Raw genomic sequence first — 16,822 nt, forward strand, 5'->3', positions numbered from 1 at the left:
CAGGAAGCACATCCAGTGCCTTCTTTTGGCCACATCAGGGCTAGCCTGGGCCCTATGAGTTCCATAGGGGCACTCCCTCTTCCTGTGCCCAGGCTCCCCGTAGGCCCAACAAGTTTGGAGCCCCCCTGTTGACCTCACAGAGGTTGTGTTTTCTGGGTGGGGCCTCCTTGCTCCATCCCAGTAGGGGCACTCACATCTGTAGTGTCCCGGTCGCCCACAGGCGAAACAGTTTTTAGGCCTGGCACCAGCCTCCAGCCCCAGGCCCCTAATGAGGTCCACGTGCCCTCCACCACAGCAGCTGAAGCAGTCTTGCTTGCTGCTCAGCAAACCAGGCCACACAGGCTCTCCACACAGGCTCCATTAGAGCAAGCCCGTCTTTGACAGGGCAGATCCCCCATTCCTTCTGGCAAATAAGATACATCCACAGCTACATGGCAAGAACTGGGAGGGGGGAGAAGAGTGGAAAAAATTAATAAATCCTATGAAATAACTAAACCAAATAGTCCATCCTTTTTCTCCACCCTTTGTCGCTCAAGTCTCTGATCCAGGCAATAGTCAGACACAAGGGACAGAGCAAGGACTATCAGGGGTGGACTGCCTATGCCCACGTTCTCCATCACTTTGTATTGAAGCGAGACTCACCAGTGCGGCGCCTCCTGCTGGTCATCTTGGGAATTAGCTCTTTCCAGCCTTCGGAGCACCCTCTGCAGGCCAGTGTCTCACCTGCCGCTGGCATTCATGTCCCTCCCGGACTCCCGTGTCCTTTACCCTGGGGTTCTGCCCCAGCAGTACCCCCACACTCTGGGTCTCCCCTCCCTGGGGAACCCCCAACCCTCTCAACCCACCTTGCCTCAGTGGCTCCTGCCAGTCATCTAACCCCCGCTCACTGGGACAGACTGCAGTGTAATGGCCACTTATCATTGGTAAGGAGTTGGGACCAGCTGCCTCTGCTTATCCCCAGGCTGCCCCTCTGCAGCCCCAGTACGTTCGTGGGCCTTTACCAAGGCCTGCAGCCAGGGGGTTTACCAGGCTAGAGCTCCCCAGCTCCCTTTGCCCTTCCCCAGCCCTGCTCAAGGTACCTCGCTATCAGGCAGCTAGCCCTTCCCACTCCAGGGCTAGAGTGAGACTCCAGCTTCTGGCCCACAGCCCTCTTATAAGGGCCAGCCCTGATTAAGCCAGCACACCTGTGGTCAGCTACATAGCCAGCTTCCTCTAGCTGGTCTTAATCCCTTTTCCTGTAGCCCTCTCCAGGGCTGCTTTTACTATTGGCTCTCCCAGGGCTGTTTTAACCCCTTCAGGGCCAGAGCAGGGTGACCACCCCACTACATATCCCTTAGCAAAGGAAGTCAGATGTTTTACTGGATTAGCACTGATAGTACTACTTTCAGGGGGGAAAAAAATTTTATACTAGCTTGGATTCCAGCCACCTGTGCTATCTTAACAGTGACCTGGTGAAATCTTTTTAACCCAAATATTCTACAAGTCCTGTAGCCACACTAGCACCTTAAGCTAGGATCTCTTAAGTTCAGCTGGGGGGTTCCCATCTGGTTTCTATCTTATGTTCCTAAAAGGCTGCAGCCAGTCACCTGCAGGGGTTAAGAAAGCTTTTTCCATTATTCCTCTTTCCCATCTGTCCTGCTCCCAATGTACTGCAGGAGGAGGAGGGTTGATCATCTTCTGGAGCAGAGACTGGGGATGGGACATTGGATGAAGTAAGCCAGGCCTTCTAAGGTGGCACCAAGCATTCTCTCTCTCTCTCTCTAGGTGCTTCTCTGGCTTGTTCATTCTTCCTCACATGTTCAAGGTCTAACTGATCACCATATGGGTGAGGTCAGGAAGGAATTTCCACCAAGGTCAGACTGGCAGCAACCTTGGGTTTTTTTCCTTTCCTCTATAGCATGTGGGTATGGGTTATTTCGTAGGATTCCCTGCCACTGCAGGAGCCTTGGTACCTATTCTCTGCCTGTAGCATATAATAGTTTAGTCTCCTGTTACCTGTAATACTTCGGTCTAATTTTGGTAATTTCGTTTAGTGTGCAGGTGCTGTTAATGGCTCGTGAGATACAAGTCACACTAGATGATCTGGTGTTCCCTTCTGGTCTTAAATTCTATTACTAGTCCTGAAGATCCAGGCCCCTGGAAGCTCAGAGGCCTACACTGGGCACCTTTGGTAGGAAGAATGCATATGTGGCCAGATCCTTCTGGTTGTCATATCACTCTTTCCAGAAGAAGCATTCATCCTAGTATTCTGCCCAAGTGCTAATGTAGGCCAAAATTCCATTACTTATCAAAATTCCATTACTATAGACTCTACTGGAAAAAAATATTCCAATTTATCCTAAATAATTGTGTAATATTACTGGAAGATAGTAACAAATGGTTCCACCCCAACCCACAGAACAGCAAAGAAATCTGTGCAAGGAGAAAAGACTAATATAAGGAGACTGTCATGCTAGGCAGGGGCAAAGGAGAGAGTATAACTGCTTACAGACCTTAACAGAGAACACTCAGAAGGATAGTCACATTTAAGGTTTAAAGAGAAAGTCAGTGACCCATTTCAGTGATCAACTAAAATGACAGTAAGAACAACCCCAGTGATCCCTTACATGGAAAAATGTAGTCTTAAAAAACCATTTAGGGGGTCAGAACTACACAAAACACTGAGAGGGTTAATATACAAGAGGAGGAAGATGAATACACTTTGATCACTACTAGGAAAATACAGAGCAATGGGTTTAAGTGAAAAACAAAGTCATGAAAACAAGAAAATGTCAGCAACAAGGACAATCAGTGGAATAGGTTTAGATGTGGTAAAATATGGAAAGAGGAATGGGCAAATCAGACTTGTTGCCTATTAGGTCTAGTGTTGACCCAAAGAGTCCTTCCTTTCCCCAGTATAACATCTCTAGGTCTTGGTTTATGTGAATGAAACCTTCTCCCCACCCCCAGAAAAGATCAGATCGCTCTCTAGACTACCACAAAGTGACAGCATTAATGTAGGGAAGAAATAAAGAAGATGGAGGCATAAAGCCAGATAGATTAGAGCAAGCCAGGCTTTGACAGAGCAGATCCCGCATTCCTTCTGGCAATCCACATCCACAGCTACATGGCAAGAACGGGGGAGGGGGGGCGGAGAGGAGGAAGAGTGGAAAAAATTAGTAAATCCTGTGAAATAACTAAACCAAACACTATTCACCATAAAAATAGATTTTAATTGTTACAGATGCCCAGCACCAGAGGTTGTTCACACAGAATAAAATATACTGAGTCATAAGTCACTCTCCTGAAGCACAAGAAGAGCATCCAAGGACTTCCATTAGAATGGATGCAACGAGTCCTTCTGACATTTTAGAGTCACTTAAGAGCTCTCCAATTTTTTAAAAATATATATTTAAACATAAAATTATTTGCTCGTTCTGCATCTAGATTCAGCATTATCTATCCAACACGAGTCATTTCCAAATTGCAAGCTTCCTCAGTTCCCAATTATCTTCCCAATTAGTTTACCAAAAGTGTTTCAAAATGTAGTAAACTTGGGAAGGGAGTAGTTTACCTAAAGCAGACTGATGATTTACAAATCTTCCAACACTTTATAAGGTAAATAGTAATACAGCCACACTATAGAGAAGAGGAGAGGTTACACAATTTAGCTATGGACACTGTTCTATTTCTGTGCCTGCTACTGATTCACTAAGGCATCCTGATTCTCAAGTCCCTTGCTCTAGCCACCAGACAATACTTCCTCATTATGAGTTCAATTTAAATTAATCTGCTGAGGTGGTCCTTTCTGACACTTCCTGTGAACTTAGCACTTGGGAGATCAGCTAGGACAGAAATAGAGGCTTAATTCTGTAATTCAATCCTGCTTGACGGAGGGACACTTTTAAAGAGCAAGGAACTAAGTTTTTCATAAGTGTTTTCATTAGCTAATGTGAACTAAGACCACTTCAAAGGATGAAACAGCTATATTACATTTCATAAACCTCTCCCCCACTTTTGGGTTACTCACTGAAAAGTTCCTTATATGCTTAAAAATACCTGCCTCACAAACCAGTTCTATTGTTGGGAGAAAAAGTTGTTCAACTATCAATTTATTAGATTTATAAAGTAAAAGACTTTTCTTCATGGATTCAGAAGTTAGACGCTACTAGTAAATAATGGACCCCTTTTTCACAGTGCCTACACTAAACTCACAAGCCAAACATTATGTAGGGGACAAGTGAATGAGGGCTTGTCTACATTACCCAGAGGATCAATGGGCAGCGATCAATCCAGCAGGGGTCGATTTATCGCATCTAGTCTGGATGCGATAAATCAAGCGCTCTCCCATCGACTCCGGTATTCCACCGGAGAGAGAGGTGCAGGCAGAGTCGACAGGGGAGCGTCAGCTGTCGACTCACCGCAGTGAAGTCATAAAGATGAGAGCTATACAAGTACCTAAACAGAAAGTGTTTCAGACTGCAGCTGTACTCATCAATAATGTGCAATTGAGGTTCCTGGAGCCTTCAGGTCCACAGCAAGTCACTCTCCATCTTGATGTGATTAGTTCATTCCATATTCTAGATAATGTCAGCCCTGGGCCACACTGCAGAACGTAGCTAGTTACAGTTTACTCTGCCCCAAAACATAACTGATATTTTAAGAAGTTCTCTCTTTCTAGAGAACCCACAAACAGTAATGATTTAATTAAGGCACAGAAATGTGTACAACTGAGCTAATACTCAAGTAGTTCTAAATAAACTTAGCCCTTTTCTGCATGCAGACAATCCAGAACAAATCATAACCCGAGTTATTAGTAAAGCTGCAAGTCTGTCACAGGGGTCACAGATTCTGTGGATGACATCCACAGCTGCAGCGGCCAGTGCGACTGACCCCAGGGCCGTCTGAGCAGCGGCACCCTACGAACAGCTAAGAATTACTCAGGGGAATTTATAGCAAAAGTCATGGACAAGTCAGGGCCCTGAATTTTTGTTTATTGCCTGTGACCTGTCTTTGAGTTTTACTAAAAACACCCATGACCAAATCTTAGCCTTATTTATTAGACATAATTGTTTAAAACCATACAGATTGATATTTGCAAAACTGTTTGTACTCAGACATATGATTTAAACTGTGCTGATTAGTTGTGATTAACATCAGTAGCACAGCTAGGAACAGAAATTTGACTGGGCCCCAATTTATGGAGATGGGCAATGATGAGAGAGCTTGGCTGAGCTTCACACGGCAGAAGCAGCAGCCTGTTTCTCTGTTCTGTAGCTGACGCCACTTGGTGCCGATCCCTGATGCCACTGGTTGCACAGCACTCCACCCTCCCCAATCCCTGGGGGGGAAAATGTGTCTTTACATGACCATGCAGGGCAGCTGTGTTCCCCCTACCAGTAGGCCCCCTCCCTCCCTGTTGGGGGAGGCAGTTACTATCCAATCCAGAAAAGTTAAGGAGAAGAGGGAAGAACAGAGGCTTTCCATTTCCTTCTCCATTCCCTGGAACAGGGGAGGGAGGGGATTCCACATGGGCTCAGATTTGTGTAGACTTGAGTGTGGCCTACCCATGGATATGTCCTGATTAACACATTTTCCTCAACAGGCATACTCACATGAGATTTGGAAATTCACTTGTGTGATCATCATTATTGCCAGTACAAGCTCAATCACACAAATGTTTGTGAGATGTGAATACGAACAGGTGGGAGTATACCCAAAGCAAGCTCATTAAAAATTGAGCACATCTGTGATTTTTTTTGCCATATTAACTGAGCTCTAGGAACGAATGAGAAGCAGAAAGCATGGCAAAAGGCCAGGAAGTTAGTTTGTATGTCGATAATATCCAGGATTTTCTTCTACCTACAAGAAGGTAAAAATAAGAAGAGTTATTAAGTTGAATCTATAGGTAAAAAAAGTTCAAGAAAAATTTTGGAACTTCATTCTGCAGCCTTCTGTCCCATTGAACAAAGGTTATGTAGCAGGACTTGTAGACACCCAGTACTGTGATAAGAGACTTTAGGCGTTGTGTATGACTCTTGAGTATTCTGCCTCAGAATAATCCAGCAGCTGGTACAATGATCTATCAAACAATAAGAACCACATCCTAGCATAAATGCATTTGAGTGTTCTCACAATTCTTAACCATTACACCAAACAAGATATCTTTCCATCCTGCACTTAATAAAGAGACAGCACTGTCTCTCAGTGCTCCTTCCAAAGGAGCCTTCCCCCTGGAAATTATGTTTAAGTTAGAGGTACAATTACAGCTGTCCATAATGATCCTTCTTAAAAAGGAAAGTGTGTCAAACTTTTGTATTTCACAACTTTTAGTAGATACTCCTCTGGCTAAGATTACAAGTGGGTAGAATTCCTGCTCACATACCAAAAAGTGCATACAGAAAGGTGAAAGGAAGGAAACTATTGAAGGGAAAGCTTTGTCTCTCAGGGATTGATCAACAGGAATATTCACATTATAGCAATTTCTTTACGCTAGGGACAAACATCCACTTAATAAATCACTTGGGGGAAAGACATCAATAAGGAAAAAAAAAAAAAAACCACCCAAGACCACAGTTCATATCTGCTGTCTCTGATGGGGCTGTTCTAAGACTAAGTTTGCAGTTTTCTGTATGAGATGGACAAGTATATGACAAACTTAGGGACTTACTAAGGTGTGACATTGTAATATTCTTGTGGAGTCACAGTTTTCAGCCCACCAAAGTAGTCCAGGACCCAGATATTGGTGATGTTGAATTTGGCAAAGAACCAGTTATGATCTGGAGGCCAGCTTGCCATCTCAGGGTGTCGACTGAATAACGATAGCTTTGCAAAGACAGCTTCTGTATCATTCACCTAACAAGTAACCAGCAACATATTACAAAAGATGTAAACTTCATTGGTAAAAGACTAATTTAGAGGCATTTAAAATCAACTGCCAATAAGAATATTCTACTAATATGAGAGTAAAATAAGTTTCCCTCCCAAATTATAGTACCCCACATCCACCCAGACAGGGAGGATTCACCAGATTGAGGTTTGCCCCAGAAAGCTATATACATGTACCAACAGGAGTTCCTCTGTAGCATGGATATATCCACCATTTTAAGTATCACCTCTGGAAATTAACAAGCAGTAACTGTTATAATTAAATATTATCCAAAGAGAGAAATAATATCCATAGAAAAGCATTGCACCCCGAGTGATGTATGACAATTTAAAGTGAGGAGAAAGATAAATCCCATGAAAGTTTGCATTTATTCTAATATTATTTCTTTAAAATATCAACTAATGCCAAAGACTATATCTGTTGAAGAGACCAATCATTTGGTAATAGTGAGTAAAAAGTAAGAGAGAGAGCCATATAGCAGCTTTGCAAGTTTCCTTGTAGGATACACAGTTTCTTTCACCTGAAGAAGAGGAGCGTTCTTGAGTATGTTTACTGGATATCATTGACACTTGTTTACTTACTTGTTTGATCTCTTTTGAAATTAAGAACATTTGATATTCCCATTGCTCTTCTGGCCACAATAAAGTACTACTTCAGCTACAGATTAAGTTCTTTCCCCCATAAGAGAAAAGCTAGTCTCAGACAAAGAATAGTAAGGTAATATCTTTATGAAGAGATAATTTTGCTTGGGTACAAAGATTGGCCCCAGACTGAAACTGCACTGTTTGGAAAAAATCATAGGTAAATCTTTGTGACACTAATTAGACTAGGTAATGGAAGCCAAAAGCTTGACTACATTGTGGGACACTGCGCTTTACAGAGGTGCGGTTTCTAAAGCACACTAACGTATTGCACGTTAATTGGTCCAGGTAGACCCTATTCATGTGCACTACACTAAAGCACACCCGCAATGTTTACATGGAGCAATTATTGTACATCACATTAGTGCGCTTTAGAAATGACACCTCTATAGAGCACATTTTACAAGAGCTGAAAAAGGTGACTGTCTCAATGATGCAGTACCTGGTTTAATTCTACTTCTCAACTGGATAACTTAATATTGATACAGAAACAACTTTTAGGAAACAAAGGGTAGGGAGCAGGGATGGTAGCTTCATTATTAGGATAAACAAGCAAGTTTCAGCAAAAATGAGAAAGTTATATTAGTTCCTTTAAAACTAAGACTCTGGCAAAAGATGTCATATCCCTAGGGGTCTGGAGAGAGAGTAACCAGCAACACTAGCTATTCATTTATGCAAACTGCAGCCTGACGGTACTGTCTTTTGTAAATAGTTCTGTAGTGGTTCAATAACGTACTGTGTATTAAATACAAGTTTATCATGCATATTTTTGGGGGCCATCTCCCTTATTCTTGTTTCACGCTGGATGCTGCTTCCTGCGGCTCCCATTGGCCAGGAACGGCGAACCGCAGCCACTGGGAGCTGCTGGCAGCAGTGCCTGCGGACGGTTAATGTAAACAAACTGTCTCACGGCCCGCCAACGGATTACCCTGACAGGCTGCAGGTTGCCCACCACTGTAGTTGATCCTTTCTACATGGCTGATGCAATATTCCAAGTGCAGTTGTATCTTCTGGGCACCTAATTACCAAAAACACATTAAACTGGAGGGAGCTCAAATGAGTAATAAAAATTATGCAGGACTGAAGAACAGATTTACAAAGTAAGATTGAGAGCTAAATGTGGGAACAGTGAATTAAGGGGCTGGAAAAATATAATGTACTCATATCTGAAGGGCATAAACACCAAGTAAGGAATTATTTACGGTATTGCTAAGAGGGAATAATTATCAGTAATGAGATGATACTAAAGGGAAAAATTCAGGCTGAATGACAAAGTGTGTCTAGTGTCCCACAGAAGGCTGATAAAACTAACTTAGATTGAAAAAAGCACTAGTAAATGGCAGGAAACAATACAGTACTGCACTGGCAGGAAGATCAACAGATGATGCAATATTTTTTCCATCTTTGAACTCCTACAATTTTATGCCTCATACTAGCTGTTAACGAAGTAAAGTGGTAGAAGCCTAATCATTCAGGTCACTTAAAACCGGACTGAGCACTTACCATAGTATTAAGTTATTTTGTACTGACTGAACCTTGGCTTAGATTTGTTAGTTCTTAAAAAAAGAACCACAGAAATTAGAGACTTCCCTCACTGTAGTAGCTCTGCCAAGAACACCTCTATAGAATTCTCTCTAGAGACTCTCAGTGATACTTTGAGTATTGGTCAGAAGTTGTGACTTAATCTACTAATGGAAACTACGAGCTAAATTGCTATATCGTCAAAGGGCTTAGCCTGAATCATTCGATTAGTTTGAATCTTTTCTGTCAAGTATGTAATGTTACACTTCTGTACAGATTTCTATTCTCTGTTCACTAAAGAGTACTGCTTTGTACACAATACTGTCCTGTTCAGTGCAGACTTTCAGTTGTTTACCTTATCAACAGTCCCAGAGAAGATAACGTGGGCACACAGGGGATTCTGGGGATCATACCCTTTCTTCTTGCAGTAAGGAGTCTGTGCCAAAGACACTGTTAGGGAGGCATTTGCATCCACCTGAAATACAAGCAGTAAGGTAATTGGCAAAGCTGTCCCAAAACAATGCATTACATAACTAAGTTTGTTAAAATAAACTGATTGCAGGGTTGTCAATTTCCCAGGAAATGCCAGGTGCTGGTGAATACCAGCCTAAACCCGGTTTAAAATAATTGCATCAGTGTCCACCAAGTTCAGAATGCATCTTTTCAAACTATGGATATATCCATTCAAAACTGAGGAATAGGCTCAGTCTATCCATCAAAGCTGGTCTTCTGCTACGGGGTGGGGGTGGGCAGCCCTGAGTCCTCCGGCCCAGAGCCACCTGCACCAAACAGGAGCTGCCCCAGGTAAGTGCTCTGCACCTCCTGCCTGCCCCAGCCCTGAGCTTCCTCCCGCACCCCCACCCTGAGCGCCCTCCCACACCCTAACTCCCTCTCAGAGCCCACACCCCACCCTGAGCACCCACTGTATCACAAAGTGTTCAATCAAGATTTTAAAAAATAATAAAACATATTCAATCACATTGCTCTCACTACAAATATTATTATTAATAATAACTTTTTTTTAGTGAGCAAAAAGGTTTTTTGTACCGTTAAATAAAATAAAATTTTTTGAAAATATTGTTTATTTCATCTTTATCTCATCGTCTTTTAATTTCTATTTTTGTGTATGTTTTATAATTTACATAATATATTAGTACAGTAGTACATGTATATAATTTATACATAAATATACATATATTGGGGGTGCATGCTCAGAAGTTTTTTACTGGTAGGGGTGCGCAATCAAAAAAGTTTGGAGACCACTGCCCTAGATAGATGGCCTCTGAATAGGTCTGAAAGACCACACAGTTTAGAACAGGGGTCTCAAACACGCGGCCCAAATGGGGCCCGCAGGGTTCTTTCATGTGGCCCACCAAGCTCCCGCGCGCCCCTCTGCCTACCCCGGGGCACCACGAGCCCCGCACCGCTCCCTGAAGCGGCCGGAACCATGCCCCTGCGGCCCTGGGGAGGAAGGAAGAGGGCTGCATGCGTAACTCTTGCTTCCAGGCACCTCCCATTGGCCGGGAATGGGGAACCGCGGCCAATGGGAGCTTCAGGGGAGGTACCTGGAGGAGCAGCAAGAGCAGCACACAGAGCCATGTGCCCCCTCCCCCACCCCCAGGGACATGGTTCTGGCTGCTTCCTGGAGCGGAGCGGAGCAGAGCAGAGCAGCGTGGGGCAAGGACAGGCGGACAGCAAGCCTGCCCTGGACCCGGTGCACGGAGTTGCTCCAGGTAAGCGGCGCCAGGCCAGACCCCACACCCCACACCCCTTCTGCACCCCAACTCCCTGCCCTGAGCCCCCTGCCGCACCCTGATCCCCTGCTGCACCCCAACCCCCTACCCGGAGCCCCCTGCCACACTCTGATCCCCTGCTGCACCCCAACCCCCTACCCGGAGCCCCCTGCCGCACCCTGATCCCCTGCTGCACCCTACACCCCTGCCCGGAGCCCCCTGCTGTACCCTGCACGCCTCCTGCACCTCAACTCCCTGCCCTGAGCCCCTGCCACACCCCCTGCTCCCTCTGGGGGCAGGGAGAGGGCGGAATTGGGGTGGGGACTTCGGGGAAGGGGTTAGAATGGGGGCAAGGGTGGGGCCTAATGGAAGGGGGTGGAGTGGAGGAGGGGCCAGGAGCAGCAAGCGTGGGGTGTCAGTGATGCAGCCATTGGGCCAATGCACTAGTCCTCATGTGGCCCTCGTGGTCATTTGAGTTTGAGACCCCTGGTTTAGAAGGTTCTAACAGGAAAATCTGTCTAACAATTGGAGGCCTCAAAAAATGGGCCTTATTAACACCTGAATTTAATGTATGATCTATATATTCTCAACTCCATCAACGTTTGAAGCTAGTTTTAAAAATCCAGTTTAAGTTAGGAGTGTAAAAATCTATTTGAAAGCAACTTCAACTGTTTAAAATAAAAAGCACTCAACTCCATTCTGGAAGCACAAACATATCTGAAAGACTTACTACCTAGTTTAAAAAACAAAAATCCCTTTTCGTCTAAAAATAAGCATGACAAGTGTCTGTCCAAGAATAAGTTAGAAAGGCCCAAAAGCTGATATGATGAGAATGCCTTAACTATAACTTGTCACATTTAAAAAGAAAAGGAGTACTTCTGGCACCTTAGAGACTAACAAATTTATTTGAGCATAAGTGAGCTGTAGCTCACGAAAGCTTATGCTCAAATAAATGTGTTAGTCTCTAAGGTGCCACAAGTACTCCTTTTCTTTTTGCGAATACAGACTAACACGGCTGCTACTCTGAAACTTGTCACACTTAGTAGTTGTCAACACATGCATAAAGATTTTTTAAATTTTACAAAAATTAATTTGTTGAAAACATCAAGAAATTTACATAGAAGCTTTTGTAATAAGAATCCAGACTCAGAAAATCAGTTTCTTCCAAAGCCAGATATGGAGGCGGTAAAAGTCAGTGTGCATTTAAGGTACAGGTTAGGGGTCCTGACCACATTACCTACATAGATACAAATTCCTGGTATAGATATGTTGCATCTGAAACCAAGACACATTGCAATAATGCAAGCCCTGCTTTAAAATGGAGCAGTGCATCTATATCAGTGCAAAGGCCTCCTAGCGTAGTCAGGCCCTAAGTGTTTGTCAGGAAACAAACAATTCAACCAATGTTATCCCTCCAAAGTGGGGCCAGAGGGGGAATACAGTACTTCAAAGAACTGCATTCCCATCATGGAGCGAACAGTCACATGAACTTCTTCATTTTCAGTATTTAAAAGACTATAACACCCTCCCCCCCAGTGTTGTAGTCAAATCACATGCGTAGCCCCTTACACCCATGCAAAGCCCTACTGGTCAATGGGGTTCCACACAGGGACAAGAGTCCGTCAATGCAGATCCAATGGTGGAGGACTCATGTTTGTTTACAAGTCTGTTTAACCAATAACAGAAGATAAACCTCATTCCTCTCAGTTTGGTTTCAGTTTACCAGGTTAGCAGTAATGGACTTCAAAAAAGGGCAAAATTTAAATAAGTTCTGGTCCTCTAACTGATAAAGTAGAAATTATTAAGGCTTCTATCTCCTGAGGACAAGTTTCATATCTAAATTAGGTCCCAAATGAATTTAGTTTTGTAACTGCAAAGATCTGTAGAGCTTTTAGCTAGGCAGAGAAGGAAGGATATTTGCACAAACTTTATGTAGGTCTGCATAAGTTTCCAACTTTCTTGTGCATTTCTTTGATTTCAGAATCTGAAGTCTCCTTTCAAAACACTAGATTATTTATATAATTTGACATTATATTTCACACCTTCCCCCCAAACACAACTAAGAGTTCAATCTGCATCTGGGAAATTCCATTAGAATAGCTTATTTCAGCAAAAAAATTTAAGCGACCTAAGCATTATACAAGTTCCCACCGCATTTATGGAACTACAGCCACCACGAGACTATGACTGTGCAAATGCTCAAGTTGATCAACTCCAAAAAAAGCTGAATCATAGTTATTTGGTGTTATCTGCTGGCACAGGTCTCTATGAGATGGTGAACCAAACAGTTGACCTCTGTGCTGCAACAGCAGAATATAGATAAGAGAATACATCATCTGTGGGGGAGCTTTCTGATTGGAAAGAGCCTACTGAAACAGTAAAATCTATAACAGTGTCAAAACTGTTAGGCAGGGGTCCTAAAATGCAGTGTTTGATCAAACCTCCATATTTCTTAAAACAAATAGTTTCATACATGAAATATTACAGATAGAAATTAAAAGGGAAAATGGTAACTACAAAGCATTCAGACCAACCAGGTGAGGACTACAGACAGATAATTCAAGAGGCAAATTGGCATTAGTTATATAGGCAAAGGCTAAAACAAAACTTCATGAGTGTTTTGCCCATGTTTTAGTTTTCTTTACAAGGAAAACAGGAGTGAAGAGAGGGGGAAATCATGTACTGGATTCTCCTCCAAATCCGTGTTTTTTAGACTGCACTCTTCAGCAGTGACTTGAGTGTGTGCAGACATGTAAAAATAAGTAGCACCATCCTGGGTATTACATAGTTTAATGATTTCTTTAAACAACACCATCACTATTGGTTCCTCATTCCTGGATCTCATGCCCCCACTGGGAATCATGACACACTTCTACTACTTTTAAAATTCTTTACAGAAACCAGTAGCAGTGACTAGTGCACAAAATCTCTCCCATCCCCTCCACTACTGCATTGTATATACCAGGGCTTTGGAGTGGAGCCTGGAGCTGGAGTGCGGAGCAGCTCCGGAGCAGTGGAGCTGCAGGTTTTTGCCTGGAGCTGAAGTGGAGGCAGAGCACAGCTCCAAAGCCCTGGTACATACAACCAACTGCTGCTATCGCCTTAAGCACACTAAATCAGTCTAGTTAGTTTATTCTTCACCAAGCCAAGAAAAGAAGTTTGGCAGGAACTGGTTAGGGACTTTCAGTGGTTGCAGCTTTGACTTTGTCTCAGTCTGCTCTCATATGCCTTTTGTTTCAGCTATAAATGAATTTAGTAAGTATTTGGGTCTGAGCATCTCTGAAGCTCTTCAGGCACATCTACAGTGCAAAAGACTCTGAATCAGCAAATCTCAGAGCCGATGCCAACTCACTTAGACTCATGGAACAGGGCTAAAAATAGCAGTGTATATGTTCCCGTTCGGGCTCTCAAACCCAGTCAGAGCCCAGGCTCCAGACCAGTGGTGGGCAACCTGCACCCCGCATGAGGCCCATCAGTCTGCCCGCTGCTTCCCACAGCTCCCATCAGCCAGGAACGGTGAACTGCGGCCACTGGGAGCTGCGGGGGGCCGTGCCTGTGGACGGTCAACATCAGCAAAATGTCTCACGGCCCGCCTTCAGCTTACCCTGATGTGCCGCATGTTGCCCACCACTGCTCCAGACCAAGTGGGAACATTCACACTGATATTTTTAGCTTCATAGTGCAAGGCCCATGAGCCCAATTCAGTCAATCCGGGCTCCGAGACTAGCTGCCTGTTTTTTTTTGTTGTTTTTGTTTTCCTGAAGTATAGACACACCGTTGGTTGCTTTAGCCCAACAGTGCCACTTTTTCAGCTCCCAAGTCCCGTGTGGCTCATTTGGTGCCCACCCTCCCCTTTTTGATCTTTTTGGAGTTCTCTGCTTTACTCAGTGCCCCCTCTTGGAGCTTCAGTAGTTTCATCTATGGTGCATTTTTGTCATAGATGACCATGACATGTTTGAGGAGAGTTGCCTAGAGATTACTTTTCTAGCTGCTTGTAACACTCCAGTCCTCTTCTATACATTTAGCAGCTTCGCTATCTTCACTTTATACTTCTGATGTCTCCAGATGCTGTATTCCATAATGGCTATTTTAATCAGCACTCAAGTCATAGCAGTCGCAGAGCAAACCATGTTCCAACTCCTGAAGAAAATATCACATACTACAAATATATTAGCAACAAGTAGGTTAGGAAGTTAGGCTGTTTTTTCAAATGTCTGAGCTAATTCATACACCATTATCCCTACTTTTATTTCAAATTTGCACACACTAATATCTGCAGCTTTTGCAAGGATGCTAAGGAAAGGATAATTGCAATAAAGGAGTGATGCATCTCGCCATTTCCACATACCATACCATAAGATGATTATTAACTTGCTTATTATCACCAATTATGAAACTTGTTGGGCAAGGATGTTTACTAGTAACATCCAAATTAAGACTGATCTCAATATAAACTTCCTTTACTCTTCAAAAGGAATTGGCGATCTTGGGATGCTTGAGACCCGTTCAGTGTGAGCTCTCACGCGTACCACAACGGGCACGCGTGCGATGTGTGTGCACGGGATATCGCAGCAGGGGTATGACACCACTCACAAATAGGGGAGGAAGGGCATGCTCATCAGGAGCTCTCCTGTGGCCTGAAATAGCAGACCCAGTCCCCTCTGCTGCTCGATCAAGCCGTGTCCCCTCTGAGGGGCACAGACGAGACACACCGGCCTCGATGAGCTCGGCCACGGCACATGCGGCCGGGACACGCGAGTGCAGCATTTCACCAGCACCAGACACTGACGCACTGAGGGGCACCGGGCCGGGGGCAGATGGCCCCGGGGTTGGGGCCGGGGAGGGGCGGCTCCAGGGACACGCACGCGAACCCCACGGCACGGACTCGGGTCAGCGATCGCCCGCCGCGCCCAGCCCCAGCCCTGCGGGCCCGCCCCCGCCGGGGCGAGCAGGGCCCCGCGCCGCGCTCACCTGCAGGTCCTGCACGGACACCTCGAGCGCGGTGAGGTAGAGGTAGGGGACGCCGCTGCCGCGGGGCCCGGGCGGCCCGTCGCTCAGCGAGAAGACGTTGGCGAAGGGGCGGCCCCGCAGCGGCTCGCGCGCGGAGAGCGTGGCCAGCGCGCCCCAGTCGCACTGGTGAGCCACGTAGCGGGCCACGCGCGCCGCGTCCTCATGCGGCGGGATCCCGGCCCCCGCGCCGACCACCAGCGCCCAGAGGAGGAGGGGGAGCAGCCGCCGCCTCATAGCTAAGAGCGTAACTAACCCTGCTCGCAGCGGGCGGCCAGACGGTTTCCTCCTGAAGGGGCGGGGCCACGCCACGCTCAGCCAATGGGCACCCGCTACCCGGCCGTCTCCACCAATGAGGGCGCGTTGGAGGCGGAACGGTACGTCAGTGGGGCGTGGTCATTCTGCTTTCAGCCAATGGGCGCACACCGCCCTCTCATGTCCGCCAATGAGCTCTGCCAGAGGGCGGGGCGAATGGGCACGAAGTCCATCGCTGGTAAACATAACCGATTCTCGCACCGGCTCTGTGCGGCGGAAGGAGTCGCTCCTATGTCAGCCAATGAATAAAGCCCCTTCGGAATCTCCTCCAATAACGACTCGCACTGGGAGGGCGGAGGCGGGGTTAAAGCGGCTTGGGAGGGAGGGAGGGAGTGAGTGGCACTCACACGCTGCTACGGGTTAGGTGAAACATAAACAAACTGGTCACGTGGGAGAAGGGGCGGGAGGGGCGCCTGACTCCCCAGGCCGCGGCAGGCGTGAGGTGCTGCGGGTCGCTCTCCCCTCTCCTCGCAGCCCCCGGGCCCAGGCTACGGGGGCCGTTTGGGGCCCGGGGCTCTGGGGGGAGCGCCCCAGGTTTGTCCCAAGCACCCTGCCCCCTCGAGGATTTTTTGCACGGCTATTGCCAGGGTGGCGTAAGAGCAGGGGGTAGGGCTGCCTCCTGGTTTTGCAAGAGCTGCTCCCTGGACACCATGGATTTGTAGAGCGGCACTGTGCTAGGCTCTGTCCCATTGTCTGTTCCTTTCCTCGTGGCTCCTAAGCCCCTCTTAGCTTTTTTG

The 16,822-nt window shown here is 45.8% G+C and overlaps 1 protein-coding gene across 2 annotated transcripts; it reads right to left on the reverse strand.

The window, feature by feature from the left end:
- Positions 1-3,191: 3,191 nt before the first annotated feature.
- CREG1 (cellular repressor of E1A stimulated genes 1) lies at positions 3,192-16,022 on the reverse strand. 2 transcript variants are annotated; one of them, XM_048869636.2, is made up of 4 exons: positions 15,735-16,022; positions 9,386-9,505; positions 6,650-6,834; positions 3,192-5,841 (listed from the first exon to the last, which is right to left on the reverse strand). In XM_048869636.2, coding segments are annotated over exons 1-4 (579 nt in total). In that variant the 5' UTR covers positions 16,008-16,022; the 3' UTR covers positions 3,192-5,840. The 2 variants fall into 2 exon arrangements, with proteins under 2 accessions (XP_048725593.2, XP_048725603.2); XM_048869646.2 differs by lacking the exon at positions 3,192-5,841 and having other exon boundaries at positions 6,649-6,834.
- Between the last annotated feature and the right edge of the window lie 800 nt (positions 16,023-16,822).

Source organism: Caretta caretta, chromosome 1, assembly GCF_965140235.1.
Source record: "Caretta caretta isolate rCarCar2 chromosome 1, rCarCar1.hap1, whole genome shotgun sequence".
NCBI lineage: Eukaryota > Metazoa > Chordata > Testudines > Cheloniidae > Caretta > Caretta caretta.

Excerpts from the sequence above, each read along its gene's own strand:
- CREG1 (XM_048869636.2), bottom strand. The coding sequence starts at position 16,007 with ATGAGGCGGCGGCTGCTCCCCCTCCTCCTCTGGGCGCTGGTGGTCGGC. Across the intron at positions 9,506-15,734 it reads TGTCCGTGCAGGACCTGCAG|GTGGATGCAAATGCCTCCCT; the intron begins GTGAGCGCGGCG and ends CTTGTATTTCAG. Across the intron at positions 6,835-9,385 it reads TCTCTGGGACTGTTGATAAG|GTGAATGATACAGAAGCTGT; the intron begins GTAAACAACTGA and ends GTTACTTGTTAG.